Here is a 26,864-nt window from a genome sequence, read left to right as displayed (position 1 = left end):
TGTGGGTTAGGGAGAATAATTGGAGGTAGTGGAGGAAGTGAAGTATGATTTCTAGGAACATCATCTTCATGAAGAAAGTTTTTTCCAAAAGATTCGGGAAGACCATAGTTGTCTGAACTAGACATCTACATGGGAGAAATTCAAGTTAGATGATTTACGTCCTTCATATAACACCCAACATGAAATATTAAGGCTAGGACCCAACACAATATTTTATAATTCGGAAGAGGGATGCCATAATCCAATTGCAAAATATTTGAAGGTGGGTAAATGACGATTTACCAATTTCCACCATGAAAAACGAAAATGAATTTTAGGTTTTAAAGGAATTGAAATTCCTAGATTCTTTGAGATTCATTGAACTTTTCAATGGCATGTTTAAATCTCGATTATGCCCTTCAAGTTTGTGACTGGGATGTCGAGGCTCATAAACAAGGTGTGAATAACCATGCAAATTTGCTTGGTACACTTAATGTTACAAATCATCCAATCAATGTGTCGGTTAACCACACACTCTCCATTGATCCATGATTAACAACAACCTACCCTTTGCCACATATTGTCAGTCCTAGATTAGTGTCACTACTAGAAAAAAGGCCTTTTACGACGCTCATTGCGCGTCGTAAAAGGCTCAGACGACGCGCAAATGCGTGTCAAGGAAGGCCCTGTCATAAAGAGAGACGACGCGCTTTTGCGCGTCGTCTATAGACGACGCGCATTTACGACGCGCATTTATGACACGCATTTACGACGCGCGGTTATGACACGCAATGCGTATCAAGGAAGGCCCTGTCATAAAAGAAGACGACACGCATTTGCGTGTCGTAACCTTACGACGCGCGTGTTTATGACACGCAATGCGTATCAAGGAAGCCCCTGTCAAGAAAGGCCATGTCATAAATAAAGATGACACACATTTTTGCGTATCGTAAATTTAAATGTTTAAAAAAAATAAATTTATATATTTATTAATTTTTAAATTAAATTTGCATTTAATTTCTCATAATAGAAATAAAATACCATATACAAAAAATACAATCCATTGCATAATATAAAATAAAATTTCATACTCAAAAAATAAAATAAATTGCACAAATTGTAATGTCATACAAAGAATCATTCAAATGTTAAACAAAAATAATACATTGCTAACATGGGTTATACATTGCTAACAAATAATCATACAACTCTGTTTCTTACTGGAAAGGAATGTCAAACATGATTACAAGTCTCCCTTAATCTTGATTACTCACCTTCTTAAGTAGAATGTTGTTGTTGAGAAGGTTACCTAGCAACAGAGAAAAACACAACACCTCTCCCACAATCACAACATCATTTACAGAGAAAGGGTTGTCAATTACTTTCATTAAGACTTTCATTCAATCACAAAAATATTAAATAAAAGGGTGAAACAGTAACTTACTTTTGATAAGTTGATCTCCCTTAGAGCAAACACAGCTAAAGCATTGAACAAGACCCTATTTCAAAATTTTATAAATACACAAATCATGATACCTGATATTGGAATACACACTTTGAGACATGAATAAATACGAGTAGATTAACCTGGATACATAGGAAGTAAAGATGGAAGGTGCCAGAACTCCGGGGGCATTGGGTTGGCTCCTTCCTACTCGCACACACCAAGCCAGAACTCCACTTAATCCAGCACCAAAATAAGCCTGCATTCAGAAAGCTGTAGGGGTGAGTCACAATTCAAGAATCTGTTAAAATTTGAGGAATAACATGTTCAACCAAAACAATATTAGAAAACCGGGTTAAATGTGAAACATAGCAATGTAATAATTATCAAGGTGCTGGAATACTTGAAATCTAGATTATTTGCTTGTTTGTACATCCAGACGATTTTATCACGAACATAAGTCATGTTATCAACTTTCTGAAGAAGTATACCAAGACATTTGTAGGAGAAGAATACTCTCAATAAGATAATTTAATTTAAAAAATGTAATGATAATGATAATGAGTTCATACCTGTGAAGTAGTGCAGAATGCTCATCATCATATGTATAAAGCTCATACTGCTTTGCAAAAGCATTTCCAAGAGAAATGACCCAATCAATGTCTTGAACAACATCCAAAGTTTCTGCAAGAAACTGCAAACAAAAAAAGAAATAAATAATAATGACATGAAAAGTAAGACTATCAGTCTATAACCTCAACAATAAAACAAAACAAATTATTATTAAAATCAAATAATGATAATACAAATTGTTACAAATTATGGGACAGCAGGGTCTTCTATGATGACATATAAAGCAGCCCTATTACAATATTACCCTTGTGGGACAGCAGGGTCTTCTAGGATGACAAATTGTGGGACAGCAGTACATGACTAAATGCATGTAGATTGATAAGGTTGTTTCTTTTTTACTTAATAAAATCAAAATGACTTGTCGTGCTAAGTGAGAGGTTGGTCACTTTATGTATTAAGACCCTCCCTATTACAATATTACCCTTGTTTATTTTTTTATTTTATTCAACTTTTGACAATCTCATGAAAAAGGCACTATCGACCTCGTTTTTTTTCAATGTTCACAGAATTTTAAGCAAAATGTTGGCATCTATTTACCTGTTGTTGTTTGTTTTAGAATTTGGAGAGAGAGAGAGAGAGAGAGAGAGAGAGAGAGAGATAATCTTCATGCCTTTATGGTGTATCAAAGGAGGGCGCGAAAAGACAACCCAGTTACCATCCTAAGCAATTAGTGGTCCTAGACCATGTGAAAAACAGAGCTCATATCATAAGCTGATTTCATAAAAAGATATAAAAAGAAAGACTAAAGAGCCAGTACCAGTTGATCAAACCCATGACATCTTTTGTGTGCCCAATGAATTTGTTCATGACAAGTGGATCCGAAGGACATATTGCATTTGCTTGCAAAAAAAACTAACACCATGCTTGCAAAAATGTTAAATTTATTATTATAAGCATTGTCTAACCATGTAAGTAACAACTAATATCATGTCATGAACAACTTATACAGATCACACAATAAGGAACATGGACAACTACTTACTCCTTGAATATTTTCTTCATTTTTTCTTGACCTTCAGCTACAGCTGATGGACTCATGCCCTGAAAAGAGGATTTTAAGAATAACTTGAAATAAGTAAACAAGTTTCACTTTCTTAAATGCTTAAAGGTGTCTAATTTGATTAGTAAATAATTAATCAACAACTATTTTGGGAGCACACGAAGCATAAACATGATGTTTTAAGGGGTCAATGTTTGTGTTTTTTTAACTATACACCATTAAGGAAGAAGTTTGATGGATCAATTTTATGAGCAATGACAATCAATACCAGAAAAAAATGGTAAGTTAATAAAGTGGAATCCAATCAATTGCACCATCTTGCCACCATAGGTTCAAACTAAAAAATATATTAGGAAGAAAGTCAAGCCTAGCAAGTGGAAGTATCTCAGCAATTTCAGCACGTGGAACCTCAAGCCTCATTCTCCAGCGAGTTTCAGATATACACGTGCCATAAGAGATACATGTGGAACACCTCCAAAGCCAGTTGGTGTAGATACTTGAAGACCAGAAGAACTTGAAAGCTCTATTGCTAGATCCTATAAAAGAAGTAAAAAGAATAAGCTGATTATTACTTATAAATTATAATTAATACAATTAGCTTAAGTGAAAATTATTAAACCTTCCTAAGCTGATTTAGATTAAATAAATAAATAAAATTAAATACCAACTAACCTGTAAGAGTTTAATTAAAGTGGATTTGGCTTGACTAATCCTACCGCTTTTTCGGCAAAGTGAAGCAAATTTCAACCAGGTTTCACTATCCTCGTCTGTAGGAGGAAATACAAGTGACCTAACTACCAAAAGAGCTTGCCAAACCTCAACATTTCTTTTTGTGCCTTTAATACGTTCATTCCACATGTTACGAATGAGTGATCTTCTAACCTCAGCAGCAACAGAGTCGCCAACACATACACTGATAATCAATACAACACAGGGACGAAAAGTGTAATTTTTAGTCATGTATTGTATAATGATATAATACTTAAGGATGGTAGTGAGATTTTTGTTTGTTGATTAGGTTGCTTCAGTCTGTAAAGTTTGAACCTTGTGCTCCAATTCTGTAATGTAACGCATTTTCCTCTCTTTTGATCTTGCAGCAGATTGTCGATTTGCCAAAATCCTAAAACATATCACATAAAAAATATATTTGTTTATTCAAATATCAAAATAAATATTCAGATTTCTCCAATTATAATGTAAATATTAATGAATTTGAAAAAAGCTACATACCTTTTGGCTCGTTTGGGATCAGATAAAGCAATCTCTGCAAGTTTCTCATTAGCCATGATTTTCTTGAGCTCAGCCCCTGTAAACTCACCATTTCCAAACTCCAAACTAAACGTATTTGTATTTGAATTTGAGTCGATTGAATTATTTGGGGATAATTGACCAATATGCCCTCCAGGAGAAGGAGGAAGCTTAGGTGATTCATCAGCAAAGTTCATCCTCCCCATAAAACTATCCATTGACACACTTCTATAATGCCTTGTTGTTGGAGCAATGTCTCCACCTGCACTCCGTTTAATCCCTTTATCATTAACACTACTTGTAGCTTCATTATCACTGCTATCACCTCCATTTGTTTTTGTTCCACTAGCTCGACTATCTAAATCTTCACGATTCTCAGTTCCTTGTTTATCGTCAGTTCCAGAAGAGTCTAATGTGTCAAGATTTTCAAGATTCATATAAGCAGAAAACAAATCGTCAACAACTTCCCCTTCGGAGGCTCTTTTAGTTGCTCAGGTATGCCAGCTTTATCCCAATGCAATACCTAGTATGCTAGTTTCCTGTTTTTTCAGAGTCTATACCAACTGGTGTTTGCCAAACCCTGTCATGCTATGCCCAATTGAACAGGATGATCTTGGATTTAACATGTGGGACCCACGTAAATGGTTCGGTGATCGAACCCATCTCATGCCCATCATCATTCCTGCATACCCATGCATGAACTCTAGTTACAATGTTTCCCACCCTGGTTTAGGCCCAAGGGCAACTGCCACCATGGAACTTGCCTTACCCTAAAAAATATATATATATATATATATATATTAAAGTAATTATGGCTGAAATAAAATAAACCAAAATGAAAAAATTACTAAATCTTACTTGCATAAATACACTTCCGTTTGTGACCAAAGGATGATTGTGCAAATCAGTAGCTGGTGGAAGCACTAATAAATCGGGAATCATGTCATCCTTCTCGACCTATAAAGATTATTATAACTAAAATCAGAAAAATAAAAAAGATAAATTAAATAGGGTACCATAATGTATATTAATGTTACCATATTATCTTTGCTTAATTCAGACACAGCAGTTTCAACATCCAATTTCAGAGTATTGACACGAACATAGCGAGGTTTTTTAACATCTGCTACATAAATGATAAATCATAGATCTCGTTTAATAAATATGGTTGTGTAAATTATAAATAATAAAGTGGAATGTTATTGGTAGAACAAACCGGGAATCTTATATTGGGACATTAAATCTTCTATACGTTTTGCTCCCTTCTTTAATAAGATCTTTGCAAGAGCTGACTGTAGTTGACTTTTCCTCAAAATAAGGTACTTTTTTGGATCTCCTGTTAGAGATGAATCCTATGAAGAAATGTTAAAATTATGTATATGATTAATTTAAAGAAAATATTATATGATGTGGCATCCTAGAAATTGAAGATACCTGTCCGAAAAGAATGTCATAGGTGATTATGTACATTAATTCCACTTGCCTCTGTTACAAAACGAATAACAGAAGCAATAAATTTCAAATAAATAGTAACGGGAGATTAAAAAAAATAATAACATTCGAATATATATGGTGAGTATGGAATGAAGATCAGGTATCAAATATGTTTTTTAAGGTATTACTTACCTTCCATTTGCTGTTTAATACATTAGCAATCTCCAATACATCCTTGATGATTGGAAGATCTGTGAATAGAGAAACAAGAGATGAAATCAATATGAAATTAGAAAAAATCATTAAACAAAGAAATTAGAAGAAAGAAATTAGAGAAGGATGCGATAGGAGGAGGATTCCCCAATTTGTAATCGTGTTTTAAACAAAGAAGCACAACCCATAAGATGAGTTGATGAGGAAGCATTTTTGTTATCGCTTTTTCTAATCAAATATGAAAAAAAATATACTTACACAGTCTGGCATTTCATCAAGCACCTTGAGGGCACCTTGCATCTCCATAACTTCAAATCCCATAAAAACCCCAAATTTTGAAACCCATATGTCAGAAGAAATGGATAGACCTTCAATATTTGTGATACAAACATGAAGTATGACATGATTAGATGGAGCATGTAAGTTCTTCACACTTTCAAGCATAATTGTAACCCAATCGTCGGCTCAAGCATAATTGTAACCCAATCATAGTCACTCAACACGAAAATATGCGCTTTTGGAACGGCGAAACTCTGTGGCGAAACCGATAGCAGCTTGGAACGAGATTCAAGTAAGCCAAATTCAAGATTCATGAAATTTTAGGGCACACGAGGCTACATGTTGCCTGAATTTCAGTCTACCGGAGTTCCGACACATAAGTCCGACTTGTACGCTTTCGGAGTTGTACTTCTTGAGATATTGTCAGGCGAAGAAGGCAAGTGATGAACGAAGGAAGGAGTGTTGATAACTAGGCAAGGCGGCAGTCGAATCTATGGAGGGGGAAGGATCGTAATTAGGGCAAGAAGGAAACAAAAGAGGAGGATAAAAATGAAGGCGGGTGTTCAAAATTTTAGGGATTTCATTTTCCCCCTATCTACTAAACGCGCTTTTCATTAAAATTATAAAGCGACACTCATAGAGGACGCCCATTTAAGATACAGCGCCCTCCGTGTTTTTAATTTTTTCTCGTATGACGCTAATTTAAGGGCACGCAATAATGCGTGACCTAAATCCTTAAATTTTTTGAAGAGATGACACTTTTTTAACGTCACTCTCCATTGCGTAACATAAATCAATGAGTGTCGTTGTTTGCGCGTCGTAAAAGGCTATTTTTCTTGTAGTGTGTGTTGGTTAACCACACACGCTCCACTAACGACTTAACAAGGTGCAAAGTGCGATTTCATGGTTTAACACCAAATTCACATTTTTCCTAAGTAACTAAGATTGGGAATTTATAAATGTTTAGTTACTTGATATTTTCATTATACTTTTAATGAGAGTATCAAAAAATTTCATAACATTTATCATGTGTTTTTATTCAGAAGAATTTTAATAAATGTGAAAAAACTACAAAAGTTTATTATTCAAAAGGTTTCAGTTCCATGTATTTTTATTCAGTTTAACCGGTTCAATTGAGTCGGTTCAACCAGATTTTTGTAAAAATCGGCCGGTTCGATTTGGTTCAAAAATAGACATAAAAACCGGTGATAGTTGAACCACTCACTTCCCCGATTCCCGATCCAACCGGTTCGACCGGCCGGTTCAAACCGGTTTTTAAAACGTTGTAATTGACTGTGAGGGTTTAGATATGTACAACATATTACATATTGGTTGGTTTTACTTTTACTTGCTTTGTTTTTCTAAAAAAATTTTATTCTTTTGCTTTTGTAAATTTCTTTCCGTGTTACATGAAAGAAAGAGAGAAAACTTATTTTTTCTTTCCTTAATTTTGGCAAGCAGCATCATACAACACCAGGTAAGTTCTTTTTTTTTAAGTTCTTTTTTTTTTTTATTACGTATGTTCATATACGTATTTTAATAAAATAGGTTTGTTTTTTTTAATATATGTCTTAGACACAACTTATATGTTTGTTTGATTTTGTTTTTTTGGTGCATATGATCATTATATGTGAATGTGTATATGCATATGTTTTTTAGTTCTCACTATAACTCAACTATTCCATTTTCAGGGCTACAAAAGTAGTTTGCGCAACAAAGCAAGCTGTTGAGATTGGTGACCGCATTGAAAGAAGTTAGATTCCATCAGTTTTCGGGACTCGGATAACTTTTAAAGTATATGATAATGCAACATTTAGAAGAAGTTAGCATAAGAAGCTTATCTAGAACTCTAAATTCAAGAAAATAACCACCTTTCTAAAACTCAGCTAAATGTTTACATTTTGCTGGTTGAATTTCTTTTAAGAGTATTGTGTGCAAAGATGTTTTTTTTTTTCCGAAACTATTTTGTTGCAGTTTTTGCTTTTTCAAAAGTGTTATGTTGCAGTTTTATAAAGTTATTTTGGTGCGGTTTTACAAAGCTACTTTTGAGATATATCTATCAACCTTTGCAAACAACAAATCAAAACGGTTGAGGATATGAAGCTAATAATGTAAAATTGGTAATCTACAACCAATTTTGTAGCTAGATTTCTTAAAATTTTATAGTTGTCTTTAAAACAAATATGTCCCACAAAACAGTTATAGTAATGTAATCCAAACACAAAATGGTTTCAACTGCTATAATTGGGCAGTTTATTTATTTTTTTTTTTCAAAATACAATGTTCTGGTAAGAAAAAAAAAAGGCTCAAAGTGGTAGATTTTTAAAGTATATGCCTTAGTAAGAAACAAGTTGAAAGTACAATGATTTATGATCTAGTGGAAAGAAATGGAAGTGGGATGCCATAGTAAACAAATAAATGGAATTACGTTGTTATTTCTTTCATCTAGCTTTATATTTGTATCTCTATGAAAACCCATAAATAGCTTTTCTATTGTGCAACTGATATAACAGAAGAAATCACTAGAAAAGAACAAACAACATGAAGCAATAACACATTCTATCCATTTTATTTTTGATTTTTTAGACTTCTTAATGGTTTTTTGATTTAAAAAAAACTTCGCTAGATTTGCCTGTGGTGCCTTTTAGATCTTTTGGTGCAAATCTGAATTGACCAGTATTACTAATGGTATATGGAGAACCATTTATCTTAGGGGTGAGCAAAAACCGCACCGCAACTAAAATTAACCGTAAAAACCGCATAAACCGCAACCAATAAACCGCAACCGCAATAAAAACCGATGGTGAGGTTTTCTGTTTTCCAAAAACCGCAAACTTGCGGTGCGGTGCGGTTATTAGTTTTCAAAAACCGCACTGCACCGCATATATTTTATACACTTTTTTATTAATTATTAATATATCAAATATTAAAAATAAGACAGGTTTCATGGATGAAAGATGGATAAATACCAGAAGACAAAAGTGTTGGTTTTTTGTTATGTTAACCTTTGAAAAATGGTGAAATTAAACAAATTTAAGATATTTATTGTTAATTACTATTGATTTGACGTTTTTAAGATATTAGTTGTTTGTGATTTAAGTTTATTTTCTTATACCTTATGGTTTTTTTATTATTACAATTAATATGTTTGGACTCTTAAAACCGTTTGAGCTCTAAACTGTGGTTAAAAACCACACAAAACTACCACACCAAATCCATGCGGTTAATAACCGCAACACAAAAAAAAAACTAAACCGCACCGCAAAAATAACCGTCTAACCGCACCGCAAAAATAACCGCATCAAGCGGTTTTGAAAATGGATTAACCGCATTTGCGGTTAGTGGTGAGGTTTTAGCTAATAACCGCACCGAACCGCACCGAGCTCACCTCTAATTTATCCCCATGAAACCTGACATAAGCCAAAAGTGCTTATTTTCTATGTGCCTTTATATTTGTGTCATCCATCCGTGTGTTTTGTGTCTTGAATCTTATATGTCCAAATTCAATTGCATAATTTCCAGCTGATTGGTGTGTATTATGCATATCACCTCAAGGTTGTCAAGATCCGGATCTTACATTGTTTTTGGGTTTGCAAGATTGGGATCGGGATCCTAATTCTTAGCTGCTTAATTACTAGTAATAAGTTAGATTTACCAAATATATGCTTCTCAAAATGTAAATATGAGAAATTAAATATCCTTCTACTTCTTTTTCGTACTTATAATCCTATATATATGAGATGATGACAAATGTTATATTTGGATAATATTTATTATATTTTAATATATTTATCATCATTTCAAATGGGTATGACGATGAGTAGGAAGAAAAATAGAAGGAAATTTAATTTCTCTTTCTTTTTTCTTATTTAAATTGAAACTGTTAATATTTATATCTTAAAAAACATAGTCCGTTTTATAACCTTGGAGAATCTAAGAAACTAAAATCGAATATAACTCTAATACAATTCTTTAATTAAATCAGATTAATTTTGCTTAATGTTTATGACATGTATCTCGTATTGAAATTAGTTAAAATTATTATTCCAAATACATCCCTAGAAAAAAACAGATAAAAAAACATAAAAAATTCCCCAAATAACCCAGCCCTAAAAACATAATTATCCAAGTATAACAAAAGCCCAAATAAGCCAGTCCGTTGTAAAGCCTAAATATCCGCTCCATTATTTTGACCATTCTCATTTAAGAGCTTAAATGATACATAAATGATACAGTCAAATAACAGGAACTCAGGAAGATTTATGACTTTATGTATAACATTTAGGGATAATTTGATGGTAATTGGGTAGACCCTTAAGAGCAAAGAAGATAATGGGATGAGTAATTGGGTTGATTGTTTAATGTTTAAACTTAATAATTATATTATTGAGGGTTGAAAATCCTATGTGTTCATCAGGTTTTCCAATCTGACTAACTCAGTTTATTTGTATCACAGGTGTCGATATGAATCTACATTACACCGAGAGATTATGGAGATGTGGATCACTAGTATAAATGAATGTAAGGTCTGTTTATGCTTATGTTTCTGTATTGACGGTGACATCCCAAAGTTTTAAAATGAATAAGATACATTTCTTAGGAAATGCTTTGATAACGTATTTATCATGTTTTTCTGGAAACAAATTCCGCAACACTTTCTTTAAAATGTTACTCTGGTTTTAAAATAAGCATAAATAAGAATTTTAAAATGGCCGTGAATTTTGGGATGTCACAGTCTAAGAAACATGGGTAGGGTCACCGTAGAATCATTTCACTTTTCTAGATCTCCCGATGCTTCTTTATCTAGTTATGATGATGTTTGCATCAATCGATTCAGAAGTATTACAATTGTTATAGGGGAAGAGATTTAAAACAAAACCCATAACTTTTGTTATCGTTTTTTGTTTGCTCTCTTTTTTTCTCAATTGGTGGAAGGAATAAAGAGAATGCAACAGAGATATCCACCAAACCTTGTTATCGATTGAGAATGAGAGTAACATTGGGGATCGATTTTTGTAGTTTAAGTATGTCTTCATACCTTTTTTCAAGAACTTAACAAATCAATTTCTAATTTCATGATAGAGAGAGAGAGAGACCTTATTCTGTTTTTAATTAAGTAAAAATATTAATTTAAATATAAAAAATTAAAAAAACAAATATAAAGGGTATAATAGACTTTCCGAACTGATAAGGACGAAAAACACAAGAAATATTAAAAATTGGACCATGATCACCAAATCTTTTCGGACCAACAACCACATAATTTTGACAACCATTGCAATTTTATCTTTATTTAAACAAATACTCCGTATAGAAACGAAGTCTCATGAGACTTTGATTTGTTCTAAAGCAATTTTAGGGCTTGACGAATGATTAGTCCAGCAAACGTGTAGGTGGGCGTCTTTCTCGTTTGGGCCTTTCTGTGAATTGGGCTGGAGCAGGAAGGTGGACCGTGTCACACCACTCCGGCACTCCGCGACACCTCCGCTTTCTGTAAATTCGATCGTCAATCAACATGATTATCGGTGTACCGGAATTAACCCTAACGCTAAGTCCTCTTTATTGGGGTTGAAACAAACTTTTATTCAGAACTAGAACAAAAGGAGGAGCTTACTAGCTCAATTACAAGAAAAGAAAAACAACCCTCTATTACAAATACTCACTCTATCACTCTCTGTTTTTTTGGTGCTCTACAACTGAAGTTAGAGCTCTTATTTATAGTTAAGCTAGTCTACCGTAACTACTATTACCATTTAATGTGTTCATCATGTGAAATGAAGAAGCTGTCATTTGAGTTCTTATTGTCAACATAGATGGAGGTGCAGCTATTGGTGTCAGGTTCACACCCAAGTCTCCCAAGTCAGGTTTACACTCACATTCTCCCACTTAAACCGAACTTGGCTCGAGATTCGTCACGCCGATCATGTTTCGCATTTCACTATGTTTCACGTATGCTAAAGCCTTTGTAAAGATGTCCGCCTGTTGATCCTTCGAGTTGACATATTCCATTATAATTTGCCCACGTTCAACACATTCTCGTATGAAGTGATAACGAATGTCAATGTCTTTGCTTCGACCATGAAACACGGGATTTTTCATCAATGCGATTGCTGACTTGTTATCAACATATAAGGTGATAGGCATGATATGATGTCTCGTGAGCTCCTTCACGAGATTAGCAAGCCAAATGGATTGACATGCTGTTGTTGTAGCTGCCATGAACTCGGCTTCACATGTGGACAAAGCAACATTCTTTTTCTTTTGGGATTGCCAAGTTATCACGTTCCTTCCTAGATAGAAAATCATTCCACTTGTTCTCTTGCTATCAACAGGGTCACCTCCAAGATCACTATCAGTAAAACCAACAAAATCTTCAATTTCATGACCTCTTCCATAGTTGATTCCATAATCAACGGTTCCTTTCACATACCGTAAGATATGTTTCACAACTTGGAAGTGCAAAATGGCCGGTTCCTCCATGAAACGACTTGTAATTCCAACTGAAAATGACAAGTCCGGTCGAGTGTGAGTCAAGTACCTCAAACAACCTACCACTCGCCTATATTCGGTTGGATCAACTTTTTCACCATCTTCATCCTTCTTAACCTTCAACTTAGGTTCCATTGGTGACGTTGTCGGATTGCAATCCAGCAACCCAAATTGCTCTAAAATCTTCTTTGCATAAGTTGTTTGTCGCAAAGATATTCCCCACTTCTTTTGCGAAACTTCGATTCCAAGGTAGTAAGAAAGTAATCCCAAGTCACTCATTTCGAATTCTTTCTTCATTTGTTCTTTGAATTCGACAACGTCGTTAGTGTTCGACCCGGTAATGATCAAGTCATCAACATAGACACCAACAATAAGAATTATGTCTTTTGAGTTCCTTTTGTAAACAGCTGGGTCTTGTGAACTTTTTGTAAAACCAAGTCTTTTTAAGCTTTTATCTAAAAAAATGTTCCAAGCTCGAGGAGCTTGTCGTAGACCATAAAGAGCTTTATAAAGCTTGAACACCTTGTGACTGTTGGCTTTATCAACATATCCTTCTGGTTGGGTGACATAAACCTCTTCTTTGAGATCTCCATTGAGAAAAGCTTACTTGACATCGAGATGATGGACAACCCACCCATGTTGAGCTGCTAAGGCAAGAATGATCCTTACGGTGTCAAGTCATGCTACCGGTGCAAAAACTTCATCAAAGTCGACTCCTTCCTTTTGTACAAATCCTTTTGCTACAAATCGAGCTTTATGCTTCACCACTTTTCCCAAGTTGTCTTTCTTCACTTTAAACACCCATTTCACACCGATTGCTTTGTGTCCGGGTGACAAATCGGTAAGTTGCCATGTCTTGTTCTTCTCGATTGCATCCAACTCTGTTTCCATAGCCTCCTGCCATGCCTTAGAGGTTACCGCCTCTTTAAAATTCAAAGGTTCATCCGCTGCAATCATCAACAATTCTCCGGGTTCAAGGAATACATTTTCGGTTTCAGAATAAATATCGGTTAACAGACGTAATCCCCTTGGCCCAATCTCACTAGAAGGGCTTTCCATATGGGGCGAGGTTGAAGAAAACGGGGCTGAGACAGGAGTTTATGGAGCTGGTTCAGGCTCGTCAAATTCAGCATATGGTTGTCCAACTTGGATAGCATCGATTCCTGGACTGTTTGGTTGTTCTGGGTTGATTTCGGGGTCATTTCGAGGTGTATTTGGGGTTGTGGTTAAGTTATGGTAAAGGTCTTAGGAGTCGCCATCTCTTCTTCTTTGTTTTTGTACCAATTCCATTCTTCTTTTTCGTCAAAAACAACATCGCGACTAACTCGCAACTTTCAATCTTGTGGATCAAACAAACGGTTGCCTTTAGTTCCATCTTCCACACCTAAATACACCATCTTTTTACTTCGATCATCAAGCTTCTTCAAGTGACCACCTACAAGTTTAGCAAAAGCAACACAACCAAAAAGTTTTAGATGTTCAAGGTTGGGCTTTTTGCCAAACCATGTTTCATAAGGCATCTTGTCGGGAAGTGCTTTTGTTGGCAGGCGGTTGAGAAGATAAACTGCATGTCTAATCGCTTCTCTCCAAAACTCTCCCGGAACATTTCTACCTTTGAGCAGACTTCTTGCCATGTCCATAACGGTCCGATTTCGCCTTTCTACAACTCCGTTCTGTTGAGGCGAATATGGTGTCGTAAGATGTCTTTGAATACCATTTTCTTCACAAAATAATGAGAATTATTTTGAAGTGAACTCTCCCCCTCGGTCTGTTCGAAGTGTCTTTATTTGATAACCTGAATTCTTTTCAACCATCAACTTGAACCGTTTGAAAGCGCTCAAGGCTTGCGACTTCTCCGATAGCATGTAAACCCACATCCACCGGCTAAAATCGTCTACTAAAAGGAGAAAATATTTACTCCCTCCAACAGATGTAGGTGTGATCGGACCACATAAGTCCGCATGAACAAGTTGTAGAGGCTTTTGAGCCCAAAAAACTGCATGATCCGGGAAAGGAATTTGGGTTTGTTTGGAAAGAACGCATCCTTCTCATACTTGGTTTGGGTGCTCAATCTTTGGGACTCCGATTGCCATATTCTTTTCGGACAACTTCTTTAAGGCGAGAAAGTTAACATGACCGAGTCTAGAATGTCATATCCAAGCTGGTTCGTCTTTTGTTGCTAAAAGACAAGTCGGTCTACCGGTCCTTAAAGGAGTTTTATATAACCGGTTTGGGGATCGTTTAACTCTCAAAAGTGGAGTTTTGTTTCTGTCAAACAATGTCAGATCCGACCCATCCATTATGACCTGAATCCCTTCCTCCGTCATTTGTCCAAGACTAATAATATTGTTTTTTTAGACTTGGAATGAAATATACCTCATTAAGGAGTCTTTGGTCGCCATTTTTGCTATCAAATAAAATCGACCCTTTTCCCAAAATAGCGACGGTCGAACCATCCCTAAATTTCACGTGACTCGTAACGTGCTAATCTAGTTCGCGAAACTTTGAGTGGTCTCCAGTCATGTGATTGCTATCACCGTTATCGAGATACCATACCTCGGACTCGACTCGACTTTCTCCCGATGCAAGAAGATTAACACAAATCTTCTATCTTAGAGACACCTTTTTGTGTGTATATTCTTGTATGGCTGCCATCATCAAAATAGGATCTTCTTCGTTGGCTTGAGTGAGGTTCGCCTCCTCACCTCGATTCTTGTTTGGACACTCCAAAGCATAATGACCAAATTGTTCACAAGTAAAGCATTTGATTTTACTTTTATCCTTTCGAGAAGGATTATGGTCATTCTGATTTGTATTGTACTCACGACCACCTCCTTGGCCACGTCCACGACCTCGGCCTCGTCCCCGGCCTTGGTTACCATGTCCTCCTCGTCCTCTTGAAGTGTTTGACGAGTTTCTCTCGCCAGTTTGCTTCGAACGAGATGCCCACTCGGCATGTGTAAGCAATAGAGAAGGCCCTCCTTCTTTTTCTCCATAGCTTCGAAGTCTCTCTTCATGGGTCTTTAGACGACCCACAACTTCTTCCACCGTCATATTCTTCAAATCTCCGAATTGCTCGATCGATGTTACGATTTGTATAAATCGTATCGATACGGCTCGCAGAAACTTCTTCACAACCGTAATTTCTTCAATCTTTTCACCTAGAGATCGAATACCGGTTACGATAGTATTCAATCTCATGGAAAAATCATCTACCGATTCACTGTCTTTCATCTGGATCACCTCGAAGTCACTTCTCAAGGTTTGAGCTTTAGCCTCCTTGACCCGATCGGCTCCCATGTGCATCATCTTAATTGTTTCACATGCTTCTTTAGTTGTGTCCTTCTAAGCTAATATCAGAAGTACGTCCTCTGGAATTGCTTGATAAATAGCCGCAAGAGCCATCCGATCTTTACGTTCGTCCGTTTCTGCATTTTTAATTACATCCTATACTCCTTGTGCTTGTAAATTCACTCGCATTTTTATGGCCCACACCGCGTAGTTCATCTTCGTGAGCATTGGATAGTGTAACGTAACACTACCGCTTTTCCCGGTCCTTTGAAAACTTTCAACTTCGGCTTGAGAAGATGACGAAGTTGGTGTAGTCATTTTTGGCATATACTTGGGCATACACGACTATGAATTTTTTTTTTTAAGTACAGGGACCAATATGAACTTTTCAGAAGTTCAGGGGGCAAATAGAACTTTCACAGAAGTAAAACGGGGGCTAAACTGAAAATTTTCTGAAAAACGGGACCAAAAATGCATTTTTTCTGAAAAACAGGGGCTAAATTGCACTTTTCGGAAGAACAGGGGCTAAACTGCAATTTTCAGAACTTTGGTCAGCTGCTGACGTCACTGATGACGTCACTGCTACAGTACCCGCTACAGTGTCGTCTTCTCCGGCGAACCCTGGTTTTTCCGGCAAACTTTCTGGCGACTTTTGACCAACTTTGATCGGCGATTTGGAAGCCTTCCGGTGGTCAAAAAAAATATATTTTCGGAATCCTTGGAACGAGACCTTTCCAACGGTGTACTCAGAAATTGTTTTTGAGACAAAAAGTTTCCAAAAAACAGAGAATGCTCCCCCGGAGCTTAACCAAGCTCTGATACCACTTATTGGGGTTGAAACAAACTTTTATTCAAAACTAGAACAAAAGGAGGAGCTTACTAGCTCAATTACAAGAAAAGAAAAATAACCCTCTATTACAAATACTCACTCTATCACTCTCTGTTTTTGTGGTGCTCTACAACTGAAGTTAGAGCTCTTATTTATAGTTAAGCTAGTCTACCGTAACTACTATTACCATTTAATGTGTACATCATGGGAAATGAAGAAGCTGTCATTTGAGTTCTTATTGTCAACATAGATGGAGGTGCAGCTATTGGTGTCAGGTTCACACCCAAGTCTCCCAAGTCAGGTTACTCTTTACCTTTTTGATAGGTATGCACAATTAACCTCGGTCAAGTAGCCACCCCATCGCCTCTTCCGATACTCTTACCAGATACTATATCTCCGTTGCTTTCGTCTTAACACCACCGCTGATCCCTTTAAGTCCAAATTCGATCATCAAGTTGCAACTTATAAATGATTACACACAAACATTTACATTCAAAATTAGCATGTCATTCCTGCTTTTTATACGAAAAAAAACTTCCGTATTGAAAATCATCATCTGATTTATTATGCTACTAGTCATGGTGTCTAAACAATCAATGGAATTCGTGGGATGTGATGAAGAAGGAAAGTTATTCGTTAATGAAAAAACCATGGATCTTGTTAAGACGTTTAAAGAGGAAATAGCAGTTATCGGAGTGATAGGGAGCGCTGGTGTTGGCAAAATAGGTACAGTTTGTTAAATTTAGCAAATAAAGAGGCGTTGATTTTGTATTCTATGTTCTGTTGTGTGTTGTTATATTTTTTATATTATAAATATATTTTGTAGATTATGAACGAGTGTAAAGGTTTTAAAATGGCGGAGAACTGGAAACCATGCACAAGAGGTTTGTGCTTGTGGAAACCATGCATAAAAGAACTCCTTCCGGTGAGGCACTGCTTCGGTCTTCCAAGTCCATCTAACGAAGGATTGTCCCTCGTTCGCCTAACTGCAAGGGTAAGCAAGCAATCCTTATCATGAACACAAATTATTTTCACTCATGTTAGTTTATTTTGAAACTGTGTACGACCCTCATTTGACAAACGAATACCGAAAAGATGGAGATGATTTTGTGAAGTTTATTTTGAAGGAAACTAAGATGAAAGTGGTGGACAAAGTACCTCTTACTGGACCCCTTTTGGCAGAAGCTACACGCATGTTTGTGGATGCATTTAATTCTGGAAGGAGGCTGGTAATAAGAACTATGGCTATGTTTAGCGTACTAGCTGAAAATGTAACAACGTAAATTTCAAAAACAATTTTTCTCATTTTATAAAAACATAATTCATTCATTATTCATAAAAGCATCATTGTTTGAAAACTCAATTCATAACATATATCAATCCCAATATCTCATAGCATAAAAATCCCGTGTGTGTACTGATCAAGCCGGTGCCTTTCCGCGATCCTCACTAGTACCTGAAACACCTAACATAAAACACTGTAAGCACAAAGCTTAGTGAGTTCCCCAAAATACCACATATAAAACTTATTAGCCACTCGAGGCTATAACTCTGTGGGTCCGTGCACCCAAACTCTGTGAACCCTCAGGTTCTAACTCTGCAACATGCACAACATAAATCACATAGAAGAATGCAGTGCAACACATAACACATATATAGCATACAAACACTGTATCACATAACTCTATTTACCTACTCAAGGTAAAGTATAGTGAGAAGACTCACCTCGAATATCTCAGTAAATCTCTGACTCGGTAACTCTGGTCTAGCCCCTGCCTAATCACATGAAATAAATACTCTAATTAATACAACCCTCATGGCTAGGCTAATCTCTTCCTCTCAATACATCCTCTAGGAAGGATAAAAGACTATCCTACCCTTCCGAGGACTCTAAGGTCCAAACATTGACTAACCCTAAAAGTCAACGAAGTCAACGGTCAACCTTGACCAAACTCGCCGAGTGCGCAACTATGACTCGGCGAGTCCACACATGCTCTTCACTCTCTTAGTCCTCATTTGACTCACTAAGTCAACCTCAACTCTGCAAATCATCACTGATCTCAAACTGTGAAATGTCCCGACCCAACTCGCCGAGTCCGGCTCCTGACTCGGCGAGTACCATCGTGCACTATGTCCTCTAGATTCCCTCTGACTCACCGAGTCGCTTTCCCCAACTCAGTGAGTCACCAACTGTGTGATTATCGGGAAAACCCTCGTCCTACTTGCCGAGTCGGCTATTGGACTCGGCGAGTCCATGTCATGCTCAAGCTGAACTGACCTCTTCAGGTCAGACCCGCTCCTCTAAACCATAGATCCAGCTTCCCAAAGCATTATAATCACGTAAAGCTAACATCTTGGTGCACATGCAAAGGCTCAAAGGCCTTATTTGAAGATAGGGCCTCTAAAATGACATCCTAAGTTCATAACCTCCATTAATACCCATAAAGCTCAAGGGAAAAGGGTCTCTGGACCTCTTTGGGTCCAGATCTACAACACCAACACGAGAAGGGACCAATTACTCCATATAACCATTCTCTAATGGGGATAAAAAGCCCTAACTCTAAGAATTACACCATAAACTGAAGAAGGGTCAAATGAATACCTCAAAATGAAGTCTCTGAGCCCTGGAATCACTGGATTAGCACCCTCTTCAGCCTCCTCTTGCCTTGGTCCTCTTCTATTTGCAAAAACACCAACAAAGGATCAATAAATGACTCCTTTCCTCTCACAAACGCTCTAGCTCACTTAGGGTTTCTCTCTGGGGTCTGGTAGCCGCAAATGACGGCCATAAGGCCCTTTAAATAGGCCCCAAACCCGAGGAAGTAGGGTTTCATTAAACAGCGTGGACTCGCCGAGTCCAGCCATCCACCCGGATAATGATCCGCGTCTCTACTCGGCGAGTCTACGCATCAACTCGCCGAGTTCTTCCACAAAACTTGAAATTCAAACGAATAAATATAATACCTGAAATTCCGGATGTTACAGAAAAGCTAGCTGTTAAATAAAAAACTAGCTGATAGCTAAAAAGTTAGCTGATAACGTTTGGTAAAATTAGCTGAAAAGCTAGCTAAAATATATAAAATTACATAAAAAGACATGTAAGAGTATGTGTTTCTATAATTAATTAAGGGGTGTATTTGGAAATTTTAAAAAAAGCTCCTAAAAAGCTAGTCTATGTAGCTTTTCAAAAAGCTAGTCTATGTAGCTTTTCAAAAAGCTAGCTTAAAAGCTAATTTTTGGCTTACCAAACACGACAACATAAAAAAGCTCGAAAAATAAGCTAGCTTATCAGCTAACTGTGGCGTGCCAAACACAGTCTATATGGAAGGTCAGTTTTTTTTACAAATTAGGAATCGGATGAGGTGAATTTGAGCTATGAAGGGCCTACTTTCATTATTTTTTGCAGTTTGCCCAATAAGTTTTTTTTTTCTTTTTTTTTTTTTGTTTCTTTGTATAAATGTTTATTTTCAGGCCGCTTCAGATAACCTACGTGACATTCGAAATCTAGAGAAGGAGTCATTAAGCGGCATTGAAAGTCAAGGAAATGAATCATCAGCTATTCCCTTTTACCAGGTAAACACTAAGATTAAAAATTACTCGCTCAAATCTAAAATAAACTAACGAAATTTTAGAAAAACATGATTAATTAATTAACACATTGAATTCCTTAATGTATTTTTTTTGTTATGTATATTCATATACATATTTTAATATAAAAAGTTTGGTTTTTTTTTAATAGATGTCTTAGGCACAACTTATATGTTTGTTTGATTTTGTTTTTTTTGGTGCATATGATCTGTTTGTGTATATACATATGTTTTTTAGTTCTCACTATAACTCAACTATTCCATTTTCAGGGCTACAAAAGTCGTTTGCACAGCAAAGCAAACTGTTGAGATTTGTGACCGCATTGAAAGAAGTTAGATTTCGTCAGTTTTCTAACATTTGGGGACTCAGATAACTTTTAAAGTATATGATAATGCAATTTTTAGAAGAAGTTAGTATAAGAAGCTTATCTAGAACTCTAAATTCAAGAAAATAACCACCTTTCTGAGACTCACCTAAATGTTTACGATTCCCTTCTTACATTTTAGAACTTAAGAGTTATTTACATTTTGTAGGTTCAATTTCTTTTAAGAGTATTGTGTGCAAAGATGTTTTTTTTCCCCGAAACTATTTTATTGTTGTTTTTGCTTTTTCAAAAGTGTTATGTTGCAGTTTTACACAACTACTTTTGAGTTATATCTCTCGAGGTTCGCAAACAAAAAATCAAAACGGTTGAGGATATGAAGCTCAATAACGTAAAACCGATAGTCTACAACCAATTTAGTTGCTAGATTTCTTAAAATTTTATTGTTGTCTTTGAAACAAATCTGTCCCACAAAACAGTTATAATAATGTAATCCAAACACAAAAAGGTTTCAACTGCTATAATTGGGTAGTTTGTTTATTTATTTTTTCAAATTACAATGCTCTGGTAAGAAAAAAAAAGCTCAAATTGATAGATTTTTAAAATATATGACTTAGTAAGATACAAGTTGAAAGTACAATGCTCCGGTCGGAACAAATGGAAGTGGGATGCCATAATAAACAAATAAATGGCATTACGTTGTTATTTCTTTCATCTAGCCTTTATATTTGTATCTCTATGAAAATCCATAAATAGTTTTTCTATTATGCAACTGATATAACAGAAGAAGTCACCGGAAAAGAACAAACAACAGGTGCAACTTGTTGCTCGTTTACCTTCTCATTCGTTGTACGATAATAACTAAGATTTATATATTAAGCTCGCGCACAACCCCGTCCCGTTATGTTATAGAAGAATTGAACTTCTTGTTGGGTAGTTCAGATTCAAGTCGGTTAAGCAGGGGCGGCCGCGGAAGAATTAAATTATTGTTCCAGTTAAGTGCCAAACGGTGTTTATTTGTCTTATAAACATTTTTGTTTAAACTTCTTAATGGTATTTTGATTATATATTTATAAATAAAAAAAATTAAAAAAAAAAGAAAACATTTCGCTAATTTATAACAATAGAGAATCTAAGAAACTAAAATCGAATATAACTCTAATATAATTCTTTAATTGAATCAGATTAATTTTGCTTAATGTTTATGACATGTATCTCGTATTGAAATTAGTTAAAATTATTATTCCAAATACATCCCTAGAAAGAAAAAAAAAATCCCCAAATAACCCAGCCCTAAAAACATAATTATCCAAGTATAACAAAAGCCCAGATAAGCCAGTCCGTTGTAAAGCCTAAATATCCGCTCCATTATTTTGACTGTTCTCATTTAAGAGCTTAAATGATACAGTCCAATGACAGGAACTCAGGAAGATTTATGACTTTATGTATAACATTTAGGGATAATTTGATGGTAAAACCTTAGGAAAGCCCAACACATTTTCATCTGATCCTTAAAAAAATCACTATATTATTTGTTTTCTTATGTTAAAACTCTTATATTTTTTAAAATGTCTAATTTAAAGCTTTGAGTTCAATAAACCCTAAATAGCAAAAAAAATGTTAGATGATCGATTCTCAACAGTTTGATAATTACGATCCATTACATTAAAAATTTTCAAAAAATATAAAGGTTTTGATGTACTAAAAATGGAACGGATTGACCATAATACCCCTTTAAAATTATAAAAATACTTTGTATATCATTCCATAAAACCTTTGCCGATTCATTTCTTCACAACGTCGGTAGGATTTGTGAAAGTCATCAATGAAACTAATTACGTTTGAATCTTTCATCTGAACGTTGAATTTTTAGTTAATTAATTGCTAATAAATCGGATTTTTATATTATATTATTATATTATTATATTATTCATGGAATTTTTGTTGACTCTTTCAAGAAACACTACTCTTCTTGGTATGATGTTCCATTGGCATTGGGTAAAGCTGATCAAACTTTTTTTTATGATAAATTGATGTTCACAATTCTTTTTTCCTTTGGTCATTTTACTTGAAAGAACACATCTGGTATTGCAAGTAGCATCAAGGACATATATATATAACGCAAATTTTTGCGTTGGCATCTCTTACCTCTACTGCCAAGTAATAAAACAACATTTGCTTGAAAACTATACTCCAAAAAAACACAATTACAAATCAATGACAATTTTCCAATGGAAAAATTAACACATAAATTCAAAATCCTCCTACTTTTTATTTATACTTATCTTCCTACTCATATTAAATAACAATAATAAGATGTGGAGTCCATTAATTTTCTCTTTTAATGGCATCTTTTGATTTTGACACTTGCCTTAATCTAATGAGTAAAAAGATTAATAGGATTAAAAGGTAGGAGGATACTATGTGATTTCTCTAAAAGAAAACAAAAGAATGAAATATCATACACAATTACATAAATTCAAATATATATATATATATATATATATATATATATATATATATATATATATATATATATATATATATATATATATATATATATATATATATATCGCCATCATTTTCATTGTGCTCAACTTTATACATGATGAGAACTAGACGAAAAAAAAAAGTACCATGGACCACATTACCAAAAACAACAATAATTTCAAACCAACAAACTGCTGAATGCATCTTGCAAATGTACTAAACGTTTACATAACAAACCCGTGACATATGGACAAATAAAGTTGGAGTACTTGCTCATGAAAAAAAGCTTAACTTTCAATAAATAGGAAGATAAAAAGAAAAGAAAAAAGTCATATAATTTAATAAAAAAAACATATGATTCAACCAAATCATGCGAAAAGTTGATAACATTCATCCACTAAACAAACACTAAACAAACAAAAGGAAGCATTGACCAAAGAGCATCCTTTGGTCCCACACTTTAAATTTAAAAAAGAAAATAATTTAGGGTAACATCAGCCAAGATGGTTCTCATTTTTTGCATAATAACAACCAACTTGTGTCATATTACCCAAAATTACAAGAATGGTCCCTATACTTTACCTAAAATTGCAAGTTCAGTCCAAATGTTGAAGTCATCCTTAAGTTTGTATTTTGTTGCGTATACAATCTCTGACCCATATAAAATGACTTCAATATTTGGATAGAGCTTGGGATTTTGAGTTAAAGCACATGCACTAAACTTGTGATTTTGTGTAAAGCACAAGGACCAAAATTGTAATTTACTCTTTAAACAAGCTTGGTTACCATTCTTTGCAAATTTACCCCACAATGCAAGCAAATGAAGACAAAAAAAAAAAAAAAAAAAAAAAAAAAAAAAAAAAAACGAATTCATCATATATGATTTTCATAGAATTCATAAGGAATCCCATTTTTGGTTCTAAAAGTAGTTAAAAGGTTGAAGCTTTTATGAAAGTAAGAGTAGAAGGAAACCAAGGGAAGTTGATTGATTAGGGGCATCTTGGAAAGTGATGAATGAGGGCTGAAAAACTATCCTACATTCAATGATCACAAAAGTTCCAACAAGAAACATATACCCTTTTAGACACCATATCTATTTTAACAAATGTACGATATAAACATTAAGTTTCATAATCTCTACAATTACGTCTATGACATAAAGTAGAAACAACATATTTTGAGATGAAATTATTGAGGCCTACTTTAAACAGAGAATCTCTAAGGTGAGCATGAGATAGATATTGAAGGAATATATACTCTAGCTACTTTATGATGGCAGGAGCCCCAAAGGGAAAGAAACACTAATTTGAGTGGTCTTACTGGATTTGTGTTGATAGGATAATCATAATTCATAAATACTTGCTCTGTAGTCAAACTGGTTTCAAATCCTCACCAAAATGGTAGTTTCTTTAAGGATAAATACTTCTAGTGAGTTCATTCACACAGTTAGCATGATAAAGCTCGTTGTTAGATACATTGACAATGGATTATGATTCGATCAATGATGATAAGAAGCATTTGTAACTCAATAAATCTTTAACATTATAGAAGCACATAGTTAGGAGGTCACAAAAATCACATAATTCAAATGGAATTGAAGGCTCGAAATCAGGAATCATCACAACATCAACATACATATTCATTGAGGACGATGATCATCAAGACATCAACCTAAAACAACATTCGATCAAACTTAACAAAAATGGCAAATTTAAACTGCAAAATGTATTCATATTGATATTACTGTACCATAACAAACCGTCCAGTTCCGTTACCTTCACCCCAAACTTCCTGATTCCTCACCAAATTAACATCTTTGGGTACAGTAACAACAAGCTCTCCATCGCTAAAAGCTGCCGTAGCATGCTCCGGCTGCGTAGACTCCGGAAGCCTAAACCGCCACAAATCAACCTCCAGCTGATTAACACCACCACCAGAATCATCGACACCACGTGTCCCTCTTACAACAACTTTCGTCACGCCAGGATAGATCTCGATAGTATGAGCCGCGACGTCGGTGGCGATATCGTCGTCCGTATCGACAACAAACTTCAAGGAATCTGACGTTTCCTGGATCGAAACCTCGGCGTCGGAGTAAAAAGGAAGCTCGATTACTTTAGCAAAGATGTGAGGGAGTCGCCGGAGCTTCTTTTGACGGCAGATAGCAGCGGTGTCACCAGACTGCGAACCAAAATCGTACCGGACAGTGATGTTTCGCCTATTTGGCGCCGGATGAACCTTCATAGCTCTTCGAATCAGGGAAAAACAGGAAACCCTAGCTATGAACACTGAATTTGCGTTACAGATCTCAAAACAGGGATGATAACTGGTAACTGATTGTGTAAGTATTCGTCAGCGATACGTAGAGATTAGGTATATCTAGATGAATTAAATATTGATATATCCAGGAGATTGATTATGAAAGTGAGAGTGGTGGGAAATTATAAGTGAAGTTCTATATGAATTTGGGATAGAGCAGGTAACCGGGTTTTCTAAAATTCGAATTGGGTAAAAAAATTAAAACTGAATGAAGGGAAATCGAATGGAATTAATTCGATTCGTCTAATTATGGTAAAATTTAAACAAGTTTAGACTATCGAATTATTTATTTGATTTTTATAGGATTGTAAAAAATTCATCAATGTTAAATTGAAAGTAATCCACCATTATTGTTGTATAATCGGTTTTGAGGCTCCCAAACAATTCCTTGACAAAGACATCCCCTATGGATGAAATATATATTTTTAAAATTAAAATTATAAAATTTTTCTAATCAATAATGAAAATTTTGTTAATTTTTTTTATTTCTTCTTTCTCATTGGTTGAACGGATTGAATAGAACCCGAAGAAAGATGTCACTTATGTGATTGCACCCAAGAACAAATCTGCAACACTGGAAACCACCAGCTAAAACCCTAAACAATTATGGTTTATGTTCTCAAAGGAGAAGGGAGTGTGATACGATTATGTTATACACTAGGACAGTCTCATGTTAGCATGTATATCTGCCAGTTTTGTTTGGTTGGGGTATTGTTAATATTGATAGAGGTAAAGTGAATGTCATAGGGTTTGTATGCAGTTAAAATCATATTACCTTAGAACTCTTGATCTAGCCTTATTGCTTTCAGTTAGGAACGTCTGTTTGACTGTATATATATTTTTTCCGACTACATATGACTATGCATTCAAAAGACGTTTTGTCAATATTATCAATAGTTGTTGTATGATTGTATGATTACGGAGAGCCTGTAGTAGTATTATTGTAGTAGTATGCAAATTGTGTCTTTGTGACTCTAATGAGACTATAGTTATATCATAGCTTTGATATTGAAGACTATAGTTGCACTATAACATGGTAATGGAAGACAATAGTTGTACTATAGTAGTTGTATATGCAAATATTGTTATACTATAGGAATTAGGGGTGTTTAAAATATCCAAAAAACCTAAAAATCGTACCGATTTTCAGGTTCACCGAATGGATATTTTTGACTTTTTCAGTTTGGTTAACCGAATAGATAAATCTTCGGTTTTTCGGTCCGGTTATGGTTCATGTTTTTTGCCACGGATGGTTAACCAAAAAATCGAAAATTTATTTTCTATTTTTTAAATATTATTTATGTTT

At 35.2% G+C, this 26,864-nt stretch overlaps 5 protein-coding genes across 5 annotated transcripts; all 5 read right to left on the bottom strand.

The window, feature by feature from the left end:
- Positions 1 to 4,070: 4,070 nt before the first annotated feature.
- LOC111903475 (bZIP transcription factor 29) lies at positions 4,071 to 4,978 on the bottom strand. The gene is made up of 3 exons (XM_023899238.3): positions 4,879 to 4,978; positions 4,287 to 4,794; positions 4,071 to 4,176 (listed from the first exon to the last, which is right to left on the bottom strand). The coding sequence occupies exons 1-3, from the start codon at positions 4,976 to 4,978 to the stop codon at positions 4,071 to 4,073; spliced, it is 714 nt and encodes a 237-aa protein (XP_023755006.3).
- On the bottom strand, positions 4,770 to 5,648 carry LOC111917607 (25S rRNA (cytosine-C(5))-methyltransferase NSUN5). Its single transcript, XM_023913270.3, has 4 exons — positions 5,521 to 5,648; positions 5,342 to 5,430; positions 5,163 to 5,261; positions 4,770 to 5,074 (listed from the first exon to the last, which is right to left on the bottom strand). The coding sequence occupies exons 1-4, from the start codon at positions 5,540 to 5,542 to the stop codon at positions 5,012 to 5,014; spliced, it is 273 nt and encodes a 90-aa protein (XP_023769038.2). The 5' UTR covers positions 5,543 to 5,648; the 3' UTR covers positions 4,770 to 5,011.
- Positions 5,649 to 12,116: 6,468 nt separating this feature from the next.
- LOC111917608 (uncharacterized mitochondrial protein AtMg00810-like) lies at positions 12,117 to 13,357 on the bottom strand. The gene is made up of 2 exons (XM_023913271.1): positions 13,242 to 13,357; positions 12,117 to 13,140 (listed from the first exon to the last, which is right to left on the bottom strand). The coding sequence occupies exons 1-2, from the start codon at positions 13,355 to 13,357 to the stop codon at positions 12,117 to 12,119; spliced, it is 1,140 nt and encodes a 379-aa protein (XP_023769039.1).
- Positions 13,358 to 15,326: 1,969 nt separating this feature from the next.
- On the bottom strand, positions 15,327 to 16,028 carry LOC111917609 (uncharacterized). Its single transcript, XM_023913272.1, has one exon. It carries the CDS (start codon positions 16,026 to 16,028, stop codon positions 15,327 to 15,329), a length of 702 nt encoding a protein of 233 aa, XP_023769040.1.
- Positions 16,029 to 24,897: 8,869 nt separating this feature from the next.
- LOC111917650 (uncharacterized) lies at positions 24,898 to 25,483 on the bottom strand. Its single transcript, XM_042902194.1, has 2 exons — positions 24,999 to 25,483; positions 24,898 to 24,910 (listed from the first exon to the last, which is right to left on the bottom strand). Exons 1-2 carry the CDS (start codon positions 25,481 to 25,483, stop codon positions 24,898 to 24,900), a joined length of 498 nt encoding a protein of 165 aa, XP_042758128.1.
- Between the last annotated feature and the right edge of the window lie 1,381 nt (positions 25,484 to 26,864).

The sequence above is a fragment of the Lactuca sativa genome, chromosome 5 (genome assembly GCF_002870075.4).
Source record: "Lactuca sativa cultivar Salinas chromosome 5, Lsat_Salinas_v11, whole genome shotgun sequence".
In the NCBI taxonomy this organism is placed as follows: domain Eukaryota; kingdom Viridiplantae; phylum Streptophyta; class Magnoliopsida; order Asterales; family Asteraceae; genus Lactuca; species Lactuca sativa.
Note: the sequence above shows the minus strand (reverse complement) of the source record. Positions and strands in the feature narration are given on the sequence as shown.

Excerpts from the sequence above, each read along its gene's own strand:
- LOC111903475 (XM_023899238.3), bottom strand. The coding sequence starts at position 4,978 with ATGGGCATGAGATGGGTTCGATCACCGAACCATTTACGTGGGTCCCAC. Across the intron at positions 4,795-4,878 it reads GCATAGCATGACAGGGTTTG|CAACTAAAAGAGCCTCCGAA; the intron begins GCAAACACCAGT and ends GGCATACCTGAG. Across the intron at positions 4,177-4,286 it reads GATCCCAAACGAGCCAAAAG|GATTTTGGCAAATCGACAAT; the intron begins GTATGTAGCTTT and ends GATATGTTTTAG.
- LOC111917607 (XM_023913270.3), bottom strand. The coding sequence starts at position 5,542 with ATGTCCCAATATAAGATTCCCG. Across the intron at positions 5,431-5,520 it reads GTCCCAATATAAGATTCCCG|CAGATGTTAAAAAACCTCGC; the intron begins GTTTGTTCTACC and ends TCATTTATGTAG. Across the intron at positions 5,075-5,162 it reads ACGGAAGTGTATTTATGCAA|GGTAAGGCAAGTTCCATGGT; the intron begins GTAAGATTTAGT and ends TATATTTTTTAG.
- LOC111917608 (XM_023913271.1), bottom strand. The coding sequence starts at position 13,357 with ATGGGTGGGTTGTCCATCATCTCGATGTCAAGTAAGCTTTTCTCAATG. Across the intron at positions 13,141-13,241 it reads ATAAAGCCAACAGTCACAAG|TTCACAAGACCCAGCTGTTT; the intron begins GTGTTCAAGCTT and ends TTTTACAAAAAG.
- LOC111917609 (XM_023913272.1), bottom strand. The coding sequence starts at position 16,028 with ATGATGCACATGGGAGCCGATCGGGTCAAGGAGGCTAAAGCTCAAACC.
- LOC111917650 (XM_042902194.1), bottom strand. The coding sequence starts at position 25,483 with ATGAAGGTTCATCCGGCGCCAAATAGGCGAAACATCACTGTCCGGTAC.